At 49.7% G+C, this 16611-nt stretch overlaps 1 protein-coding gene across 1 annotated transcript; it reads left to right on the top strand.

Annotated features, from left to right (window-relative positions):
* Positions 1 to 9801: 9801 nt before the first annotated feature.
* On the top strand, positions 9802 to 11394 carry LOC101756595 (probable E3 ubiquitin-protein ligase ARI7). The gene is made up of 2 exons (XM_022829575.1): positions 9802 to 10770; positions 10933 to 11394. Exons 1-2 carry the CDS (start codon positions 9802 to 9804, stop codon positions 11392 to 11394), a joined length of 1431 nt encoding a protein of 476 aa, XP_022685310.1.
* Positions 11395 to 16611: the final 5217 nt, after the last annotated feature.

Raw genomic sequence — 16611 nt, forward strand, 5'->3', positions numbered from 1 at the left:
TGTTGTTTTGAATGGGAAATGCTTCATGAGTTACATTCTGTCCACATTCACAGTCAAAGTATCTATTTTACTACAGGGACATGCAGTTTATTATATTTTATACAGTTCCGTAGAAGTCAATTAGTGTAAAGTTTACATTGTAGCTCCACGCATTCATGATGTTGCCAAGTTGGGATGCTAAGTCCGTGCATTTTGATTGAGTAGGATTGCTTCAGGAATTTCTAGAATTTCATCAAAGTAAAATTCAAACAAACAGACCTTGAAACATAGAGGGGAAGGTGTTTTGCGGTGTTTAGTTCAGCGTATAATCCTGAAACCATGTTGGCCTCGTGAGTAATTTGCTCCCAAGTCCCAACAACCAGCATAGTAACACTACTAAGTCTTCTCTAAATCCGAATTGCACATAAAAGCCAAGATCCAGATTGCAAAACTATGCTAAATCCAAATTTTATCACCATATCAAATGCTAAACATTGATGTCCACACTAACAAAGCTGAACATAAATGAACAACCAACACTTCATGGCATACCACTCAATATTTCTACTACAGCTAGTCTAGTACCAATATAGCATAGAGCTGAATATACACAACCTTCATCATGGGTACCAACCAGAGTGTCGCTATGAACATAGGCGACAGCAGTCCTTTGCCCGGCACCAGCACTTTACCCTCTATTTGCTGTACTGAAGGATCAACAATGTCACAATGACAACGGAGAGACCCACAATTTGTACCATGTAGCACGCGCACTGCAAATCAGAGATAAAAGAAAAGCAAGCACAACATGTTAGTAGACAGAAGATAGAACCTATTAATACTAGGCAAGGTCTTGCGTGGTGCAAGGAAACAGGGACAATTAATAATTGATGTGATGTGAAAGGTAAATCGAATGGATGAGCAAGGTTGCAGGTAGCAGCCAGAGGGGAAAACATGACCAGATGTCAATAAAATAAGAAACAGTCCTTAGTTCTGGTATGATTAGGGTTAGACAGAGCAAATAACTATTATTAGCAAACAGTAGCATAACAAGGTGCAACTATTGGGATGCACTTGTTAAATACAGATTCTCGATTTACCAGGTGGGTTAACAAAACTGAAGAACTAACTCAAGGGCAGGCATAATGCAACTACTGGTCCATTTCTTCTTCGTCTATACTACCGCTACCACTACCACCAGAGCGCTTCCTGATGATCGCTTTGTGGCAGACAGCTGAATATACGCACCCTTCATCTTGGGTGTCAGTGATCGTCCCTATGCTAATAAGCAATAAGATGGCTACACGTACCCATCATGGGTCCCTCCATTCATTGTAAGCAATAGTCCCACAAGAAAGTCAGCAGATACACTGTTAGTTAAATGTCCCACGTAACAGAGATAAAAAAGCAAGCGCAAAAGGTTAGAAGGAAGAGCAAGTTGTTACTATGCTAGCTTCTGCGTGCCAAAGAAAACCGGGTCTGTAAATAATTGATGTGATAAGAAAGATAAATCCTATCAAAGAACAGGTTTACAGGTTGCATCAAGATAAAGCAATGACATATTCTCAACCGATTAGATGGATAAACAAGATTTAAGTGTCAACAAAATAAAGACCACTAGTGGGATCACAGAACTTAAATGACTATTTATCAGCAAGTAGAGACCTATCAAGGAAAAATAATTGCGATGCACTGCAAACAAAGCTTGATTTCGATAACGGTAGTGGTGGAAGTATTTTCCAGAATAGTGCAAAAAACTTTGGATAAAGCAAACACTTAGGTTCTAGTGGGCTTTTCATTGGCGTGATCTTCACAAAAACTTTGGTTAGGGCAGAAAGATGTTGATCATGACTAGTCAAGCCATATACTTATTTTCTCGGGGCCAAATAAGGGTGGTGTCCATTGTTCAATAAACCATCCAATAGAGCCATTTAAGCTGCACTAAACAAAGGCTAGCCGTTTAGGTGGATATTGAAGGGGATTGAATAAAATTTAGTTTTCACTAGCATGGTCAATCTATTTAAGAGTAACCTTCCTCTATAAAATAGGGTGTGCCTATCATACTGAAAGTATTTATCTATTAAATACCCATCATAACATAATGGTTTGCAGCTACCATCAAGTAAGCAATTTAGTGATGCATTAGAGGCATAGCATAGTGTTGATCCATCAGCAGAAAACTAAACATAAGTTAGGCGAGACTGTTTTCTCAATCAAGTTCAACAAGGTTAAGTTCGCTGTCCCAAATATGTTTACTTCATCATAAAATTTCATACTTGTCAGATCATTAGTTGTGTTATCATATCATTCAAAGGAACGAGATAGGAGCAGCAAACAGAAAACAAAGAGAACAAATATATGAAAAATGTGAAATTAAACTAACCGGCCACATTTGCTGGACATGAGCACTTTGCATAGTCAATGTAGAAGGGACACCAACAGCTGCAACATCCCAATTCCAAACTTACATTGGTCGACCAGCAGATTAACAGAATAACAGCACAAATGGAACAATACTTATATAGAAAATCAATCAATCCCGGATATATTAAACGTGGAGTATTTATCTATTAAATACTACCGGGCACAACAAAATGATTTAGCAACACACAAGTGCTATAGCACAGTGCTGATCTATCAGCACAAAGCTGAACAGAAGTTAGGCAACCCGGTTGTTTTAATCAACAAGGTGAGGTTGTTCCTTGTGAATACACAAAAGGTACTATACGATGGTTGATGGATCCCAAATGTATCATTAAGTTCATGGTTGTCAGATGAAGGGAATTTCCAAGGTGAGGAACATGTGAAACCGAACAAATTGGCCGAAGTTGCTGGGTTTGAACAGTCCGGATGGTGAATTTAACGGGAGCACCATTCGCAGTTTTGAGGAATTTAGGAGTGGCAGACAACAGCAGAGTAATAGCCGGACTTGAACAAGCAGTAGCAAATCAATCGATCTTTGCCCTGGGCAGTAGCAAAAAAAAAATAGCACTAAAATCAAGTACGGATCATGGAAAATGCAGGGAAATGGGACAAGCCTCACTCACCAGCACGCGCTCCCTGAAAGGACTCACGAAGAAAGGCTCCTCCGCGGCCGGCGCCTTTCTCGGCGTCCGAGGCCAGGGGGTGTCGGCGTCGGCCTTCCACGTCGTCATCTTCCTCCCGCCCATCCGTCACCGGACGCACGACCTGCTAGGGGTGGGGAGACGGCGGCGGCCGTGCCGGTGGGTGGACGTGGCGGTGGCGGCCGGCTGGGTCGAGTCGTGGAGTCGAGGCTGGGCCGGAGTGGGATGGGTAGAGCGGATAGTGATCTGGGCCTTTGTTTGGGCCTTGTGTACATATGGGCCAACGCAAACTGACGCATGCGAACACGGGCCGGTCCAGGGCCGCGATAAATCACACCGCGCCATTCATTTCTCGTGATCACCACCGCCCAGCGGCCCAACGACGACAACCCTGGGAAATCCAGATGTGGGCTTCCTCTCCAACGGCCCCACTGATGGTCCTCACCACATGATCTAAGCCCTGCATATGGTTCGGGCTAAAATGGTCTGGTTTCTGTTTTGGGCTCGTTTTGGTTGGTTTTCAATGGCTAGCCCATCGAATAGTTTGGTTAACCAAACCTTAGCGTTGAGGGTGTCGCCTTGCTCGTCGACGCCGCCGCCAACGCCGCCTTGCCTATGCCTCGCCCGCCGCCAACACCAGCAGCCCACCGCGTCATGCCCCCCGCCCATCTCGGCCTCATCCACGGCCGTTGCCTGGGCCGAGCACTCGAAGAAGCAAGTGGGATGAGTACCAAGAAGCGTTTCCAAGGACGCTTGGTCCAGGTGCGCGTCATCTTCCTCACCTGTCTCCAGATCGAGTCTGGCCAGGTGCAGGCTTGGGGGGACCCACCAACTCCCTCTGTTTCTTACAACAACTTAAGAAATTAAATTCTCTTGTTTAGAGTAGCTTATTTTAGAATTCTCCATTTGGATATGGTATGTCCACAAGAATGAGCAAGGGGATTTAATTTGTTTATTCCGGCTTCGGATTTAGAGAAGCCATGAAATACACAGTTTCCTTGTGATTAATTTTAGGTCATAGTCTTTCGTATTTAGTTGCTCCAAATGTTGGAATTCCCGTGTGGTTGGGGAATGGTGCGGTTGTTTGTTCCATTCAAATCAATGGCCTACTGTATGTCACTTGTTTGCGAGACCCGGGTTGCCTTGCCCAGTTGCCCTGTTGCCGAGGACAGGAATGGAATGTTGTTTTAGTATTTAGTGGCCAGGACACAACTCTTCTATGACCCCAAGATAAAAATAATCTATTATCTGCCTAGGGTATCATATCATGCAGGCTGATGAATGATATAATGTTAATTAGTCATGATGAACATAGGGTGTGTTTGGATGGAGGGACGGGACGGAATGGGATGGGATGGTTCCAATTTTACAGGTGTTTGGTTGGAGAGACATGGGGATGGGGATGGCATCAAAAAGCTCGGACCGATCCATCCCACCCGCACGGCATTAGCGTGCCATCTCTCGCGAGTTAGGGCGCGACGTCTCGTGCGAGCTGGGGCCTTGGGCGGCGGCGCGAGCCATTTCTATACGCATTTTCAGAGGAGCAACATGAGATAAGACTTGATTTTCCTTTACAAGATGGCCCGTGGCCGGGCGGCAGCGAAGCGGGCCATGGCAGTGGCAGCGGCGGAGCAGGCCAGGGCCACGGCGGGGGCGGAGGCGGAGCAGGCCACGGCCATGGCGTCGGCGGTGGAGAAGGTCGGCTCGGGGGTGGTGTCGTCGGGGGGAGGAAATGGGCGGCGCTTGCGGAGGGAGGAGGAGACCGGCGGGGTGAGCGGCCATGGGAGCTCCGCGCACCGGAGTTGGAGGTGGACGGCTCGGGGTTGGCACCGGCGAAGGAGGGAGGGGCCGGCACCGGCGGGTTGGAGGAAGGCGGTGCCTGGAGGTGGGGGTCGGGAGGAAGAAGATGGGAGGAAGAAGAAGATAGTGGATGACATATGGAGCCCACAGTTTTTAGGTCAATGACAATTGGGACCCATAGTTAACGGCACGCAAACGCCATCCATCTCGTCCCTCGGCCGTCCCTCCAACCAAACACAAAACTAGGGACATCCCCGTCCCTCCAATCAAACATCAGGTGGGATCATGCCATCCCAAAAACAAGGATGACCTTGTTCCATCCTCACCGTCCCTTCATCCAAACACACCCATACTGTTCCTGCAGGAGTGAGAGTGTGATCCAGAATACTGAATACCCTTGTGTGTTACACACATACTCTCTTTTTTTTTGCCAAGTGTGTAGATCATTTTCAGTGACTATAGATTGACAAGTGTGATCTACATATATAAAAGGTATACCGTTCTTGTGCTATTAAATATTTCTCATAATAAAAAATATAAATTTAAAATTACACGTCATTATCCATAATGGTGAAAACGGTTGCTTTGGTGTGAAATCTCATCAAGTGTCACATTAGAAATGATTCATACAACCTTTTTATATCTGCCTTCTCTCCTCGGGTTTCACTCACCACTACACTTTTTCCTTACTCGCCATTGACGAACATGTCCAACCCACCTACCGTTGTAGTTGCCGCCCTCCATGCAGAGCCTCCACTGGCCAACTCCATTCAACCTATTGTAAAGGATGTCGTTGATGATGTGCCTACCTTAGGCAATCCGGAGGATGTCATGCCACAAAGGAGCTTATGATGCCATCGTGGGAGAGCTGGAGACCAGTTTCAACAACCGGGGTGAACTTCTCAATGAAGCTCATGGAGGATTTGACGGCCGGTGCACTCCTACACCACTGTAAAGGATGTCGCGATGTGTCTAACACCTATACATGCATGGTTTCAGTTGTCAACCTAACTACGTGTGTTAGATTTTGGAACAAATTGCCTAGAAATTATGTATGTGTGTTAGACACATCAACAATTTTTTTTTTTGTGGCGATACGTCTAACCCACATACACAAGAATCATCTTACTGCTGCCTTGCTGGGAACATTTGCCTATTTCTGAAAAGTAAACGTCACGCTTGAAATGGTTATCAAGGTGCGATAACTGATAAGTCATCTGATGTGCACACTGGAGATGATTGCATAGCTTGCGACTAGTACATGTTTTGACACTCTCTGTGCTCCAGCAGCAACGCGAAGCGAATGGAAGGCGAGGGAGCGGTGGTGGCAGCCCCACAAGCGCGCATGCGCCCGCTTCCCTGCCGGCACTTGGCAAGCGCCCGCTTCCCTGCCGGCACTTGGCAAGCGCCCGCTTTCATCTCTCTCCTCCTTTCTCTCTCTCTCCCACGTCGGATCATGCAGCTGGTAAGTCTTCGCATGTACATCCATGTCCGCTTGCGAGATGATACACAGATTCATTTACTACAAATCATTCAGTGTTAATGTTGGCAAATGACATTAAACAGAGGAAAGGCCAACTACAACTATTTTAGTAATACTGTGGCTACATAATATTTGAAACAGAAGGTTTGCTCGCTATATACGGTTAACTAAATTAATAGTGATGGCTAATGTTCCTTGAGCAAATATACTCCTCTGTTTCAGTAATCAAGAATGACGGGAATACCATATAACCTTGAGAATCATCCAACGAATTTATGAATTTTGCATGTACTACCCCATGGCATCATTATGGCACTATCTCCATATTTACATATGCCAAGTAATGTAATAGAAGCAAACAATTAACTGTACCTTGTCCTAAAAGAACATACTACTACATGTTTTAGTTCTGTGTCTCCTAAAAGAACCTGTAGTTAACTGGCGTATGAGAATTTTGTACCATGCTACAAAAGAACATACTACTACGTGTTTGTCATGGAAATAGTGGTGCTATCTAGGTGAAATGACACATCTCTACATGCAAAAGACATTTTCAACACAATTAACCGAACTTGTAATTGACACACAAAATGAATCTAACATGTATAAACTGAACCAATTGAACAAGTAAGAATTAACTGAAGAGTGAGTAGTACCTTCCAAGGATGAGCAGATAAGGGAAAGGCACATACACCAATCAAGAGAGAGCTCACCCTTATATGTAATAAGTGTGAGTGCCCTTGCTCAAGCTCCAAAGAGCACACGACTTGTCCACATGAGACCATGAACAAGTCTATATAAGGAGCCACTCCCTTAAAAAGAAAGAGCTAACTTGCATCCCTGCTTTCACTAACAAATGTTATCACTGGGGCCTCCTGCTAGCTTAGGATCCACTAATTATGCTTTCTACTAAACTAATCAAGAGCATATATGCTGACATATATGATACATGATCATCTAACTACGTGAGAGGAAGAAAAGAGAATATGGGGGTTCATGCGTACCAGAAGAGATGGTAACTTTGAGCATTGCGAGAGCAGCTTTGCTCATGGCACCGTGGGCGCTCCTGCTCCAATTCTGCTCTTCGAACAATGACCGCAACAGCCGGCTCACCTGCTCCTTGTTCTGCACCAAAGCATCAAAACCCCCATGAACTTGAGTCCAAATCCACCCCAACCAAAACCTAGGACCCGAAATCCCCAACCTTTCTCACCTTGAGCCTAGGCCGCCCCCATCAGGTCGTGTGCCATTGCTCCCACTCCGAGCTATGCCCCCATGCTGGTTTAGACCTTCACGAGCGGGTGGGGTGGTGGCGGAGAGCAGGGAGGGGCAGTGGCGGGAAGCACGCTAGCACAAAGCGCCGACGTTGCTCCCACTTTGAGCCGCGCCCCTGCGCCAATCTGGATCCCGCGGGAGAGGGCGGGGCGGTGGCGGAGAGCAGGGAGGGGCGGCAACGGGGAGGAGCAGTGGAGGCAGGCAGAGAGGGAGAAGGGGAGGGGAGAGGCGGTGGCGAAGGAAGAGCAGGGGGAGAGAGGGCGGCTGCGTGTAGGAGAGAGGGTGGGGGGCACTCAGCTGCAGTGCGGGGAAGAGAGAGGAGGCTAGGGTTTTGTTTGCGGGTGTAGCGTGGTGATTTTCAAAAAATTGAAGGAGATTTTTGCAAAATTGTCAGGCGGGGCAAGCGTGCAAGTGCTGCTTGCCACGCATCCCGTGAATTAGCACGGGGAGGAGGGCAAATGTGGTGGTCTTTTAATCATTCTAATTCTAACATAGTAGAAACTATAAAATCTAGATATTTAAAGCAATGGAAGAGTAGGTATGAAAGAATAGAAAAGAAGGTATGAAAAGAAGGTATTATTTTGTTCAGATAATGACATTCTCTTCAAATAAAATCATCATGTCGACATATTTTGTATCCTCTGTCAAATTTTTATTTAGAATTAGATAAATTATATTATAAATTTCATTTATTGAGATAGAAAAAATATACCTATTTGATTTATTGGATCTCCATCTAACGACTCATATCAACTCATACCAATATCTATAAACTCCAAACCCTAACCTTCCTTCATTCCACCTGCCGCCACCACCCCTTGCACCTGCCTCTTCTCACTCTTCCTCCACCTCCTCTCCCACTCTGTGGGTTCCTTCCTCCTTGTTTGTGTTTCCTACCTCCTCCGTCATCCGTCCCAGCTTTATTTGCCAGTGCTGCCACTACCAGCGACGCTACCCTTCGTCTTTTTTTGTTTTTTACTATTTTTTTTAAAGATTCACACAAATGATCCCTGACGGAAACATTTCAAAATATAGATTCTTAGCTTAGTGCCATCCACACTGAAACTAAGCTTACACATCTCGGTGCTAGGGTGGTTGACGTCTAGATCGTTGCACTGTTGTTGACGTGGGTACTGATATGGAAGGGGACTTGACACCATCATGATGGTACCAAGCTTGGCGCTTCCTTGGCGCCAAGCTGTTAGGCTAAGCGTAGATTTAGAACAAAGTAGTAAGTAAGGAATTAATCCCAGTGCTCACTCTTTTTTTTCTACATTTTTGTAAGCTCATTGAAAAAAGAATAGCCCGCTGACATTGAAGACGGATCGGAGGTAGTAGAAGACTCACGTCCTACGTTTTAATGGCGAAGCCGAAGCGGCGCGTGGTGATTTCCGACGAACGTAACTGCAGGAGTAAAGGGCATGCTTCCGATCCGTCTCACGTCCCTAGGAATCTCAAACAAAGACGAAGCGCCGTCGTAATTTCCAATGAAACGTAACTGTAGCAGTAGAAATCGAATCCGCATGGGATCGCTTCGTCTTCCGCTCCCAGTTCCAAAGGAAACACGTACAATCGATCTATAGTGCTTGTTGCCACCGCTCGTTGCTCCCTTCTTTCTACATTTTCTAAGCGTTGAAAAAAAATCCCACGGAACAATAATGTAGAAAAAAGGAGTGAGCATTAGGTTCAAACCCAGGCCTTGTCGACGTACAGTGTGGTTGTTGCTTTTTTTTTCGGAACAATTATACTCATTTCAAACGTCGAGAGTCATATCGTAACAGCTCGGCATCAAGCTTAGTGCCATTCATGCTGGTGTCAAGCCCCCTTTTATGTCAACACTCACGTCAGTAGCGCAACGACTTTGATGCCAAACTATTTTGGTGTCGAGACGTGTAAGTTTGGCGCCAGCGTGATGGGATGTTCGTATTTTGAAATTTTCTACTAGGACCTAGAATCTTAAAAAAAAATTGAAAACCAAAAAAGACGGGCACCGCTTCCATGGGCCATGTACAGGCTCCTGCGTACGTGAGCCCATTATTCACAATTATTGCTAATCTATACTATAAAGATATATATCGGCTTCTATCAGGGTTGCCATAGGGCGAACATACCGGCCTCTATTAGGGTTGCCGCCATCGGCAAGCACCCCGTGACGTGACGTCTAATGGCGACGGTTCCAACAGAGTTGCAGCCGACGAGATGAGCAGCGACGGCACCATGGATTGCAACGATGGCGGCAGCTCCGGCGAGGGCGGCAGCTCCGGCGAGGAGTACTACTTCGACGATGATTGCGACGGTGATGAAATCGATGGGTACGTCGACAACTGCGACAAGAAAATGAAGGATCACATCGTTCTCACAGAGGATGAAGTGCGTCGCGGGCAAGAAAAGATGATGGCTAAGGTCGCCGAGCTCCTGTCGTTCCCGCTGGGCTTCGCTGCCACCGTGCTGCGCCACTTCAAGTGGAACGAAGGGAGAGTCGAGGAGCGGTGGTTCTCCGACGACCGCCGCATCCGCGACGCCGTCGGCCTGCCAGCGGACGGCGTCCCCGTGCCGATGGCGCTCAGCGCGGCGGAGGCCTCCTGCGCCATCTGCTTCGCCGAGTACCCCGCCGGCCAGATGCGATCGGCGGGGTGCGCCCACTTCTACTGCGGCGAGTGCTGGCGCGGGTACATCGGCGCAGCGCTGGACGAGGGCGCGAGGTGCTTGTCGCTGCGGTGCCCGGACACCTCCTGCTCCGCCGCTGTCGTCATGGAGCTCGTCGACGCGGCGGCCGGCGCCGAGGACAGGGACCGGTACGCGCGGTTCGCGCTCCGGTCGTTCGTGGAGGAGGGCTCCGGGCGGATCAAGTGGTGCCCGGCGCCCGGGTGCACCCTCGCCGTCGAGTACGTGGGCGGCGCCGACGGCGACGGCAACGCCGACGCGGCGGCGGACGTGTTCTGCGCGTGCCGGCACGGCTTCTGCTGGCGCTGCGGCGAGGAGGCGCACCGGCCGGTGTCGTGCGACACGGTGCGCGCGTGGCTGGAGAAGAACAGCTCATACTCGGAGACCGCCAACTGGGTGCTTCTCAACACAAAGCTCTGCCCCCAATGCCGGCGGCCGATCGAGAAGAATCAGGGGTGTATGCACATGACCTGCCTCCCTCCTTGCGGCTACGAGTTCTGCTGGGTCTGCCTGGACCCGTGGAAAAACCACCGGCGCTGCCGGGGATTCGGGCAGGGAGGAGCTCCCGACGGCGACGGCGATGGTGGTGGCAGCAGCCGGGAGGAGCAGGAGCAGCGGAGGAGGCATGCCCAGATGTCGCTGGACAGGTACCTGTACCATTACGAGCGGTGGGTGGCCAACTACACGTCGCTGGAGAAAGTGCGCCAGGACATGGACGAGCTTGAGAGCTCGGAGATCAGGAGGATCGCCGCCATTGTGGAGCTTAACGAGACGAACTTCGCCTTCCTCAACGAGGCGTACGAGCAGATCGCCCATGGCCGGCGGGTGCTCAAGTGGGCGTACGCGTACGGGTACTACCTGGACCCAGTGCGCGACGCGGCCAAGCGCGGCCTGTTCGAGCACCTGCTGGACCAGGCCAACTCCCGGCTGGACCAGCTGCACGACGCCGCCGAGCTGGAGAGGAGGGAGATCTTCTGCTCCAGCGCCGAGCGAACCATCGTCCTTGACCTGCTGAGCTACTACCAGGCCAAGGTCAAAGACCACACCAAGGCGACGCAACAGTTCATGGGCAACCTTGTGAAGGCATTCGAGACGACCGACCTTCCCGAGTTCAAGTCATTGAACTAGCCAGGCATGGATGCATGGATGCAATGCATGGATGGGTACTTCATCAGAACTAGTGTGTGCTTCAGCTTTACTTCAGTCATTCTTTATACTCTTAGTTTGGACCATATTTAGTTAGGGTAATTTGGTTTTGTTACACTCAAAAGATTGCAATTTGGCTTCATACCGTAAAACTTCTTTATTAGAAGACTATATTATCATTATTTTTACTGCTCCGGTTCTTGCATTGTGCGGTACGTACCAAGCAATATAGCTAGCACAAAATTCGGTAACTCCCATTGTCACATGGTCACAAGATTGTAGCTTTTTTTTCTTACATATGTCAAAATAGTTGTGGATTTTTTGAACAAGATCTAGAAGTCATAGTAGTTTGATGATTTTGGTTCATGCATCCCCAAATGAAAGCAGCTTGAGCAGATTTATTTTTGGTATGTTCCCACTTGTAGTCTGACTGAACGCCTCCTAGACAGTTGTCAAAACATTTGGTTTCTGTAGCTAAGACATGTCAGTAAACATCGATTTTGATTTTGACCCTACCTTGTTTGTAAAATATTCCCTCTGTTTCAAATTATAGATCTTTTTTTATTCTATAGACGTGTATTATTATTTTTTTTCTATGCACACCACTATGCTTCGTAGTGCAAAAAAAGTAAGATAAAAGTTATACTAGAAACAACACTAATTTGTATCATGTTGTTTGTAATTCATTGCAAGGCGAAGTCGAACCAAGTGAGAATTTTTTTTTCTCTATATATGGATAGTGGACGTTCACCTTCTTGTGGCCGCGTATCTTATGTACTGCACAATGCACACCTGCGCCGGCCAACATCACGTAGCTGCACACCTGCACCGGCATTGTTGGGACAGTCATCTCATCTGGGAAGGAAATGTCCGAGGCGCCGTTCCGAAGAAGATCCACGCGCTGCACCATGACGACCCATCACATTGTCGAGGCAACCAGGTTACCGGTGAGTTGAGAGCGGAGAGTCCACCGCGCGCATGGATCGCCAGCCTCAGCAGCCAGCGCCGAGCTCGGTAGTCCTCGAGCACCCGGAGGCCGGAGCGCCCGTCGTCGTGCTCGGCGGCACGCGCCCACGCCAGCGAGGAGCCACAGCTCGCATGCCCGGCCATCGTCTGCTCCTGCATGACGATCGATCTGTCCCGCCCGTGCACAGCAGGATTTCGTCCATCGCGGTTGATGTGCAGGAGGCCGGCGTGGGCGCGGAGGAAGCTGGCCTCCGAGGTGAGGTCGCGCCATTCCTCGCACACGGATGGGGATCTCGCGCGGCGCATCGTCCGGGAGCGAGGACAGGCTGCCGCGATCGTCGCGCACAGCCAGCTTCAACTCAGTGCAAGTTCGGATCGACCATGTTGATCGCTCGCCGTCCCACATGAGCGCGCGACGCCAGTGCATGGGTGCGGGCGGGGCGGCAGGGTCTCAAGGAGGAAGGACATAGGAGGCGGGCGCCGCCGGGACTCGCCGGCGCTGGGGCGAGCCACGGCGTGCGGCGGTCTGGCGGCTGCAGGGGCCGGACGGTGTTTGAGATACCGTCCGGGGCTGGACGGTGTTTCAAATACCGTCCAACCCCTGGGGGCCTTCCAGCCGTCCGTTGAGAATTGTGCGGCCCATATCGACTGAATCGCAAGCGAGTCTCTGCCTCTTCCTCGTCAGACTTGTTGACCCTGACCAGTCCAGGTCCATGGACGCCAGTCACGCCGCTCGCTTTGCTCGCCGGAGCTCCGCCGCTCGCCGGCCCCGCTCCTTTATCTGGGGCTCCTACTGCACGCGCGCGGTCGGGAGACGCACGAGACAGGGGCGACGCGTGCAAGGTATCACACGGCTGGCCACGCGCAGGTGCTGGGCGCTGGCCGGAATGGCGGAGCAGGAGCGGTCGGCGGCGCTGTTGCCGGTGCCGCGGCGTGATCCCGGAGCAGAATTTTGTAGGGTGCATCCTTCAGGTGAGCCGCGCTAGCTCTGGCGTACAGGACAGAGAGCGCGGAAAGTGTTTGTCGAAATGCCGCGGGCACGAGAGCTAGTGCCGCTCTCCGACGGCGTACAGGACAGACGTGATAGACTCGTTAGGATCATCTAGGTGTAGATCTTCGGATGATTTCGATGTGACATGGTATAAACTTGGAGAATTCAGAGAGAGAAGTGAAGGACCATACCTTTAGGCTTGGCAGGGGAGGTAGAGTAGGAAGAAGTTACCGTGGGAGCGGTGACATAGTACGGGCCAGTAGAGTCCACAGGGCGGTGGCACGGCTGGTGGTGCTTCCCGCAGTGCGCCCATAATCGGAGGAGTCTTCTAGGGGTTCTTCGGTGGGTTAGTAGCGGCGGTGAAACTCGTGTCTCGTGCCCCGACCCCACTTTCTCCTTTTACAGGGCCTGCCGACCAGTGGTCAGTTGAGCGTCCCCGATCAGGACATGGTCAAAGGTTTGAATCGTTGGATTGAGTCGGATGAGATCAATCCTAACAAGACATTGCCGGCGCGCCTCAGTTTGCCATGAATGCCGCAGTGCGTTGGAATTCCAAATATCTGTAGATAGGGGTGGTGCGGCGGCATCACGCGGACGGTGCTGAGGAAATTGACAGACACGGTGGCGGGGAGCCATGCGATGAGCAGGACGAGCGACTTAGCGTCGCCGCGACCGTAGATGGCGAGGTAGAGCTGCGCGAGGATGGCGCTGCTGAGGCCGACGCATCCCTTGAGCAAGCCGAGCAAAGCGCCGCGGCTGCCATCCGGAAAGTTCTTGATGGAGGTGATCACGGCTCCGGTGCTGGCGCCGATGTAGGCGCACATGAGCCGCGGCCGGCGAGGGAGAGGTAGTGTAACAACCTAGGTTAATTAAATCTTAATTAATCATAAGTGAAGCCATTAGAGTCTAAGTGAAGCAATGAACAGCAATTACCCAAGTGAAAAGACCCCTTTGCCCCTAAAGAGCTTAACAAGTAATTAGGCGATAATTAAAATTTTTATATAAGAACTTGAAGATTTATCCAACTAAGTAGAACTCATCTTTGCCAACAAATTTTGTAATTAGAGTTTTGTTTGAATTTGAGTGGAAGAAGGTCAAAAACTAAAATCACAACAGGACTACATTGAAGTCCTCCAAAAACTCGTCTGGAAATTTATAGTTTTCTTTAACTTTGCAACCTTTTATCTCACAAATCTTTACCTAAACTCAAGTCAGACCCTTAGTAGAAGTTGGAATCCTGAGACCAAGGAACAATTTCTTCCATTACACATTGGCCCAATTCAAAATGGAAGCCATTCAAAATCTGAGTTAAAGTTGACCAAAACGCTGAAAATCAGCAAACCTGAAAAACGTCTTAGTCCACGAAGCCGGCGTTCTGCCGAAGTTTGAACCCCTGTATCTTCAAATCCACTTCGATTTTAAACTCAAACCTTTTACAAGTATTGAACTTGGACTTGAGGCCTACAAGTTTTGTAAGGGGGAAAAGAGTGTGCAGTTCAAGCTTTGTGAGCAAATTGTGCCCGAAGACCGGCTCTTCAACCTGTCCTGCGATTTACTCACGCTAGAGCGCGCCCACGCCGAGCCGCCTGTGCAATGTCGCCCCGTGGCGCAACGTCACCGGCACCTCGCCATCGCCCAAACAGCTGCTGCGACCTGACGACTCACGCGCCCAGCTGCCCAATCCCGCGACGAGCTTATCCCTCCCTTGCCCAAGCCGCACCCTCCGCCAATCCGTGCGCGAGCTCCGCACCCGCTGCCAATGGCGCCCCCGCAGTCACTGGCCCGCTCCTCCCCGCCAATCATCGTCACGACAGCGACAGCACACGTGCGCCGCTCCGCCAACCAGCGCTCCGACAACCCCGCCTCACCCGCGCACACCTGCTCCCGGCCAGTGGCAGCCAGCTTCGCTTGCCGCGCCTGTCCGCACCAATGGCTCTACACCGCAGCTTCGCCCAGCGCTGCCTAGCCACGTCTCGCTCGTCCGTTGGCTCTGCCCGGCTCCTCTGCAACCTGCCCGGCCTATAAAAGGCACTGACGCCCTGCCGAGCTCCTCGCCCAACCTCATTGCGCTCGCCATCACCTTGCTTTGCTCCCGCTCAGCACGCCGCCGCACACCCCGCCGTGGAAACCCCCTATCCGCACCTCGCAATTGCCCGCTGAGGTATCCTAAGTGCCACCCGTGCCTCACCAAAGCCCTCCAAGCCACCGCCAAGCAAGTTCCGGCAGCTAGCTCGCCGGCGCATAGACTTGCCATCGCGGATCTTTACCCCATCGTGGACGCCCCTCTTCCATCCATCCTCATCATCAACCAACCACCCAAACGGAACCGCGGTAAGACACTGATCGTCATGCTCACACTCGTTTTCCTCTTGGCTCAACTTTCCACGCTCGTTCCTACTCATGTCGACGGCGTTCCTCGCCGCCCGCGGAGCTCCTATGCGCTGCCCCCTTCTTCCCCATCTGCGCCGCTCAGGGAGTCCCTTGACCTTGGGGAATGGTGCCGCCACCCACCCCTAGTGCTGCTGCGCCATTTCCCCCTATCCCTGGCCGGCCGTGCGCCTGTGCTGCGCGCAACCTGCTGTCCCGTGCGATCTGTTTCGAGGAAGAAGAAGGGCGAGGGCACGGTTGTGAAAAGAAAAGAGAGTCAGGGAGTTATGGGTTAAATGGCTGATTTTATGTTTGAAGGTGGAATTAGTCCAGGGGTGTAGGCGCAAAATCTAGGGACCCTTGCGCAATTAAACCGTAGAAGTAAGGGTTATGTTGTAAGTTTGTTTCGTTTATTTGTTTTAAATCGGCAGTAGGGATGAAAATTCGTTTAACTTGGAAAATTCACCAAAGCTCGTAGAAAATTTAGAAAAATGTCAAATTAATTTTGTGGTACTCATTGTGCTGTCTACTTTCTGATAAAAATAAATTTCGCACCTGTCACTGTAGAAATGTTGCAGTTATGATTTATTTCATGTGTAGGCTATTTAATTTATTATAAATCAAGGAAAAATGCTAAAAAGATAAATCCAGCTTTGAAGTGTGTGTTTCTGAGTATAGAAGCTTCTAAAAATGAATTAGAGCCTAGCTCATATAGTTAAGTCACTGTTTTAGTATATTAATTGAAATCGGTAGGTAAATTTTCCTTTTTTCGTAAGTTTCAATCTAGAGAAGATAAAAATGTAAAAGTAGCTCGAGTAGGTTAGTGATGAAGTGTATTTTGTAGGAAAAATATGGAACCTAGTCAGAAACAGAAA

The sequence above is a fragment of the Setaria italica genome, chromosome VIII (genome assembly GCF_000263155.2).
Source record: "Setaria italica strain Yugu1 chromosome VIII, Setaria_italica_v2.0, whole genome shotgun sequence".
NCBI lineage: Eukaryota > Viridiplantae > Streptophyta > Magnoliopsida > Poales > Poaceae > Setaria > Setaria italica.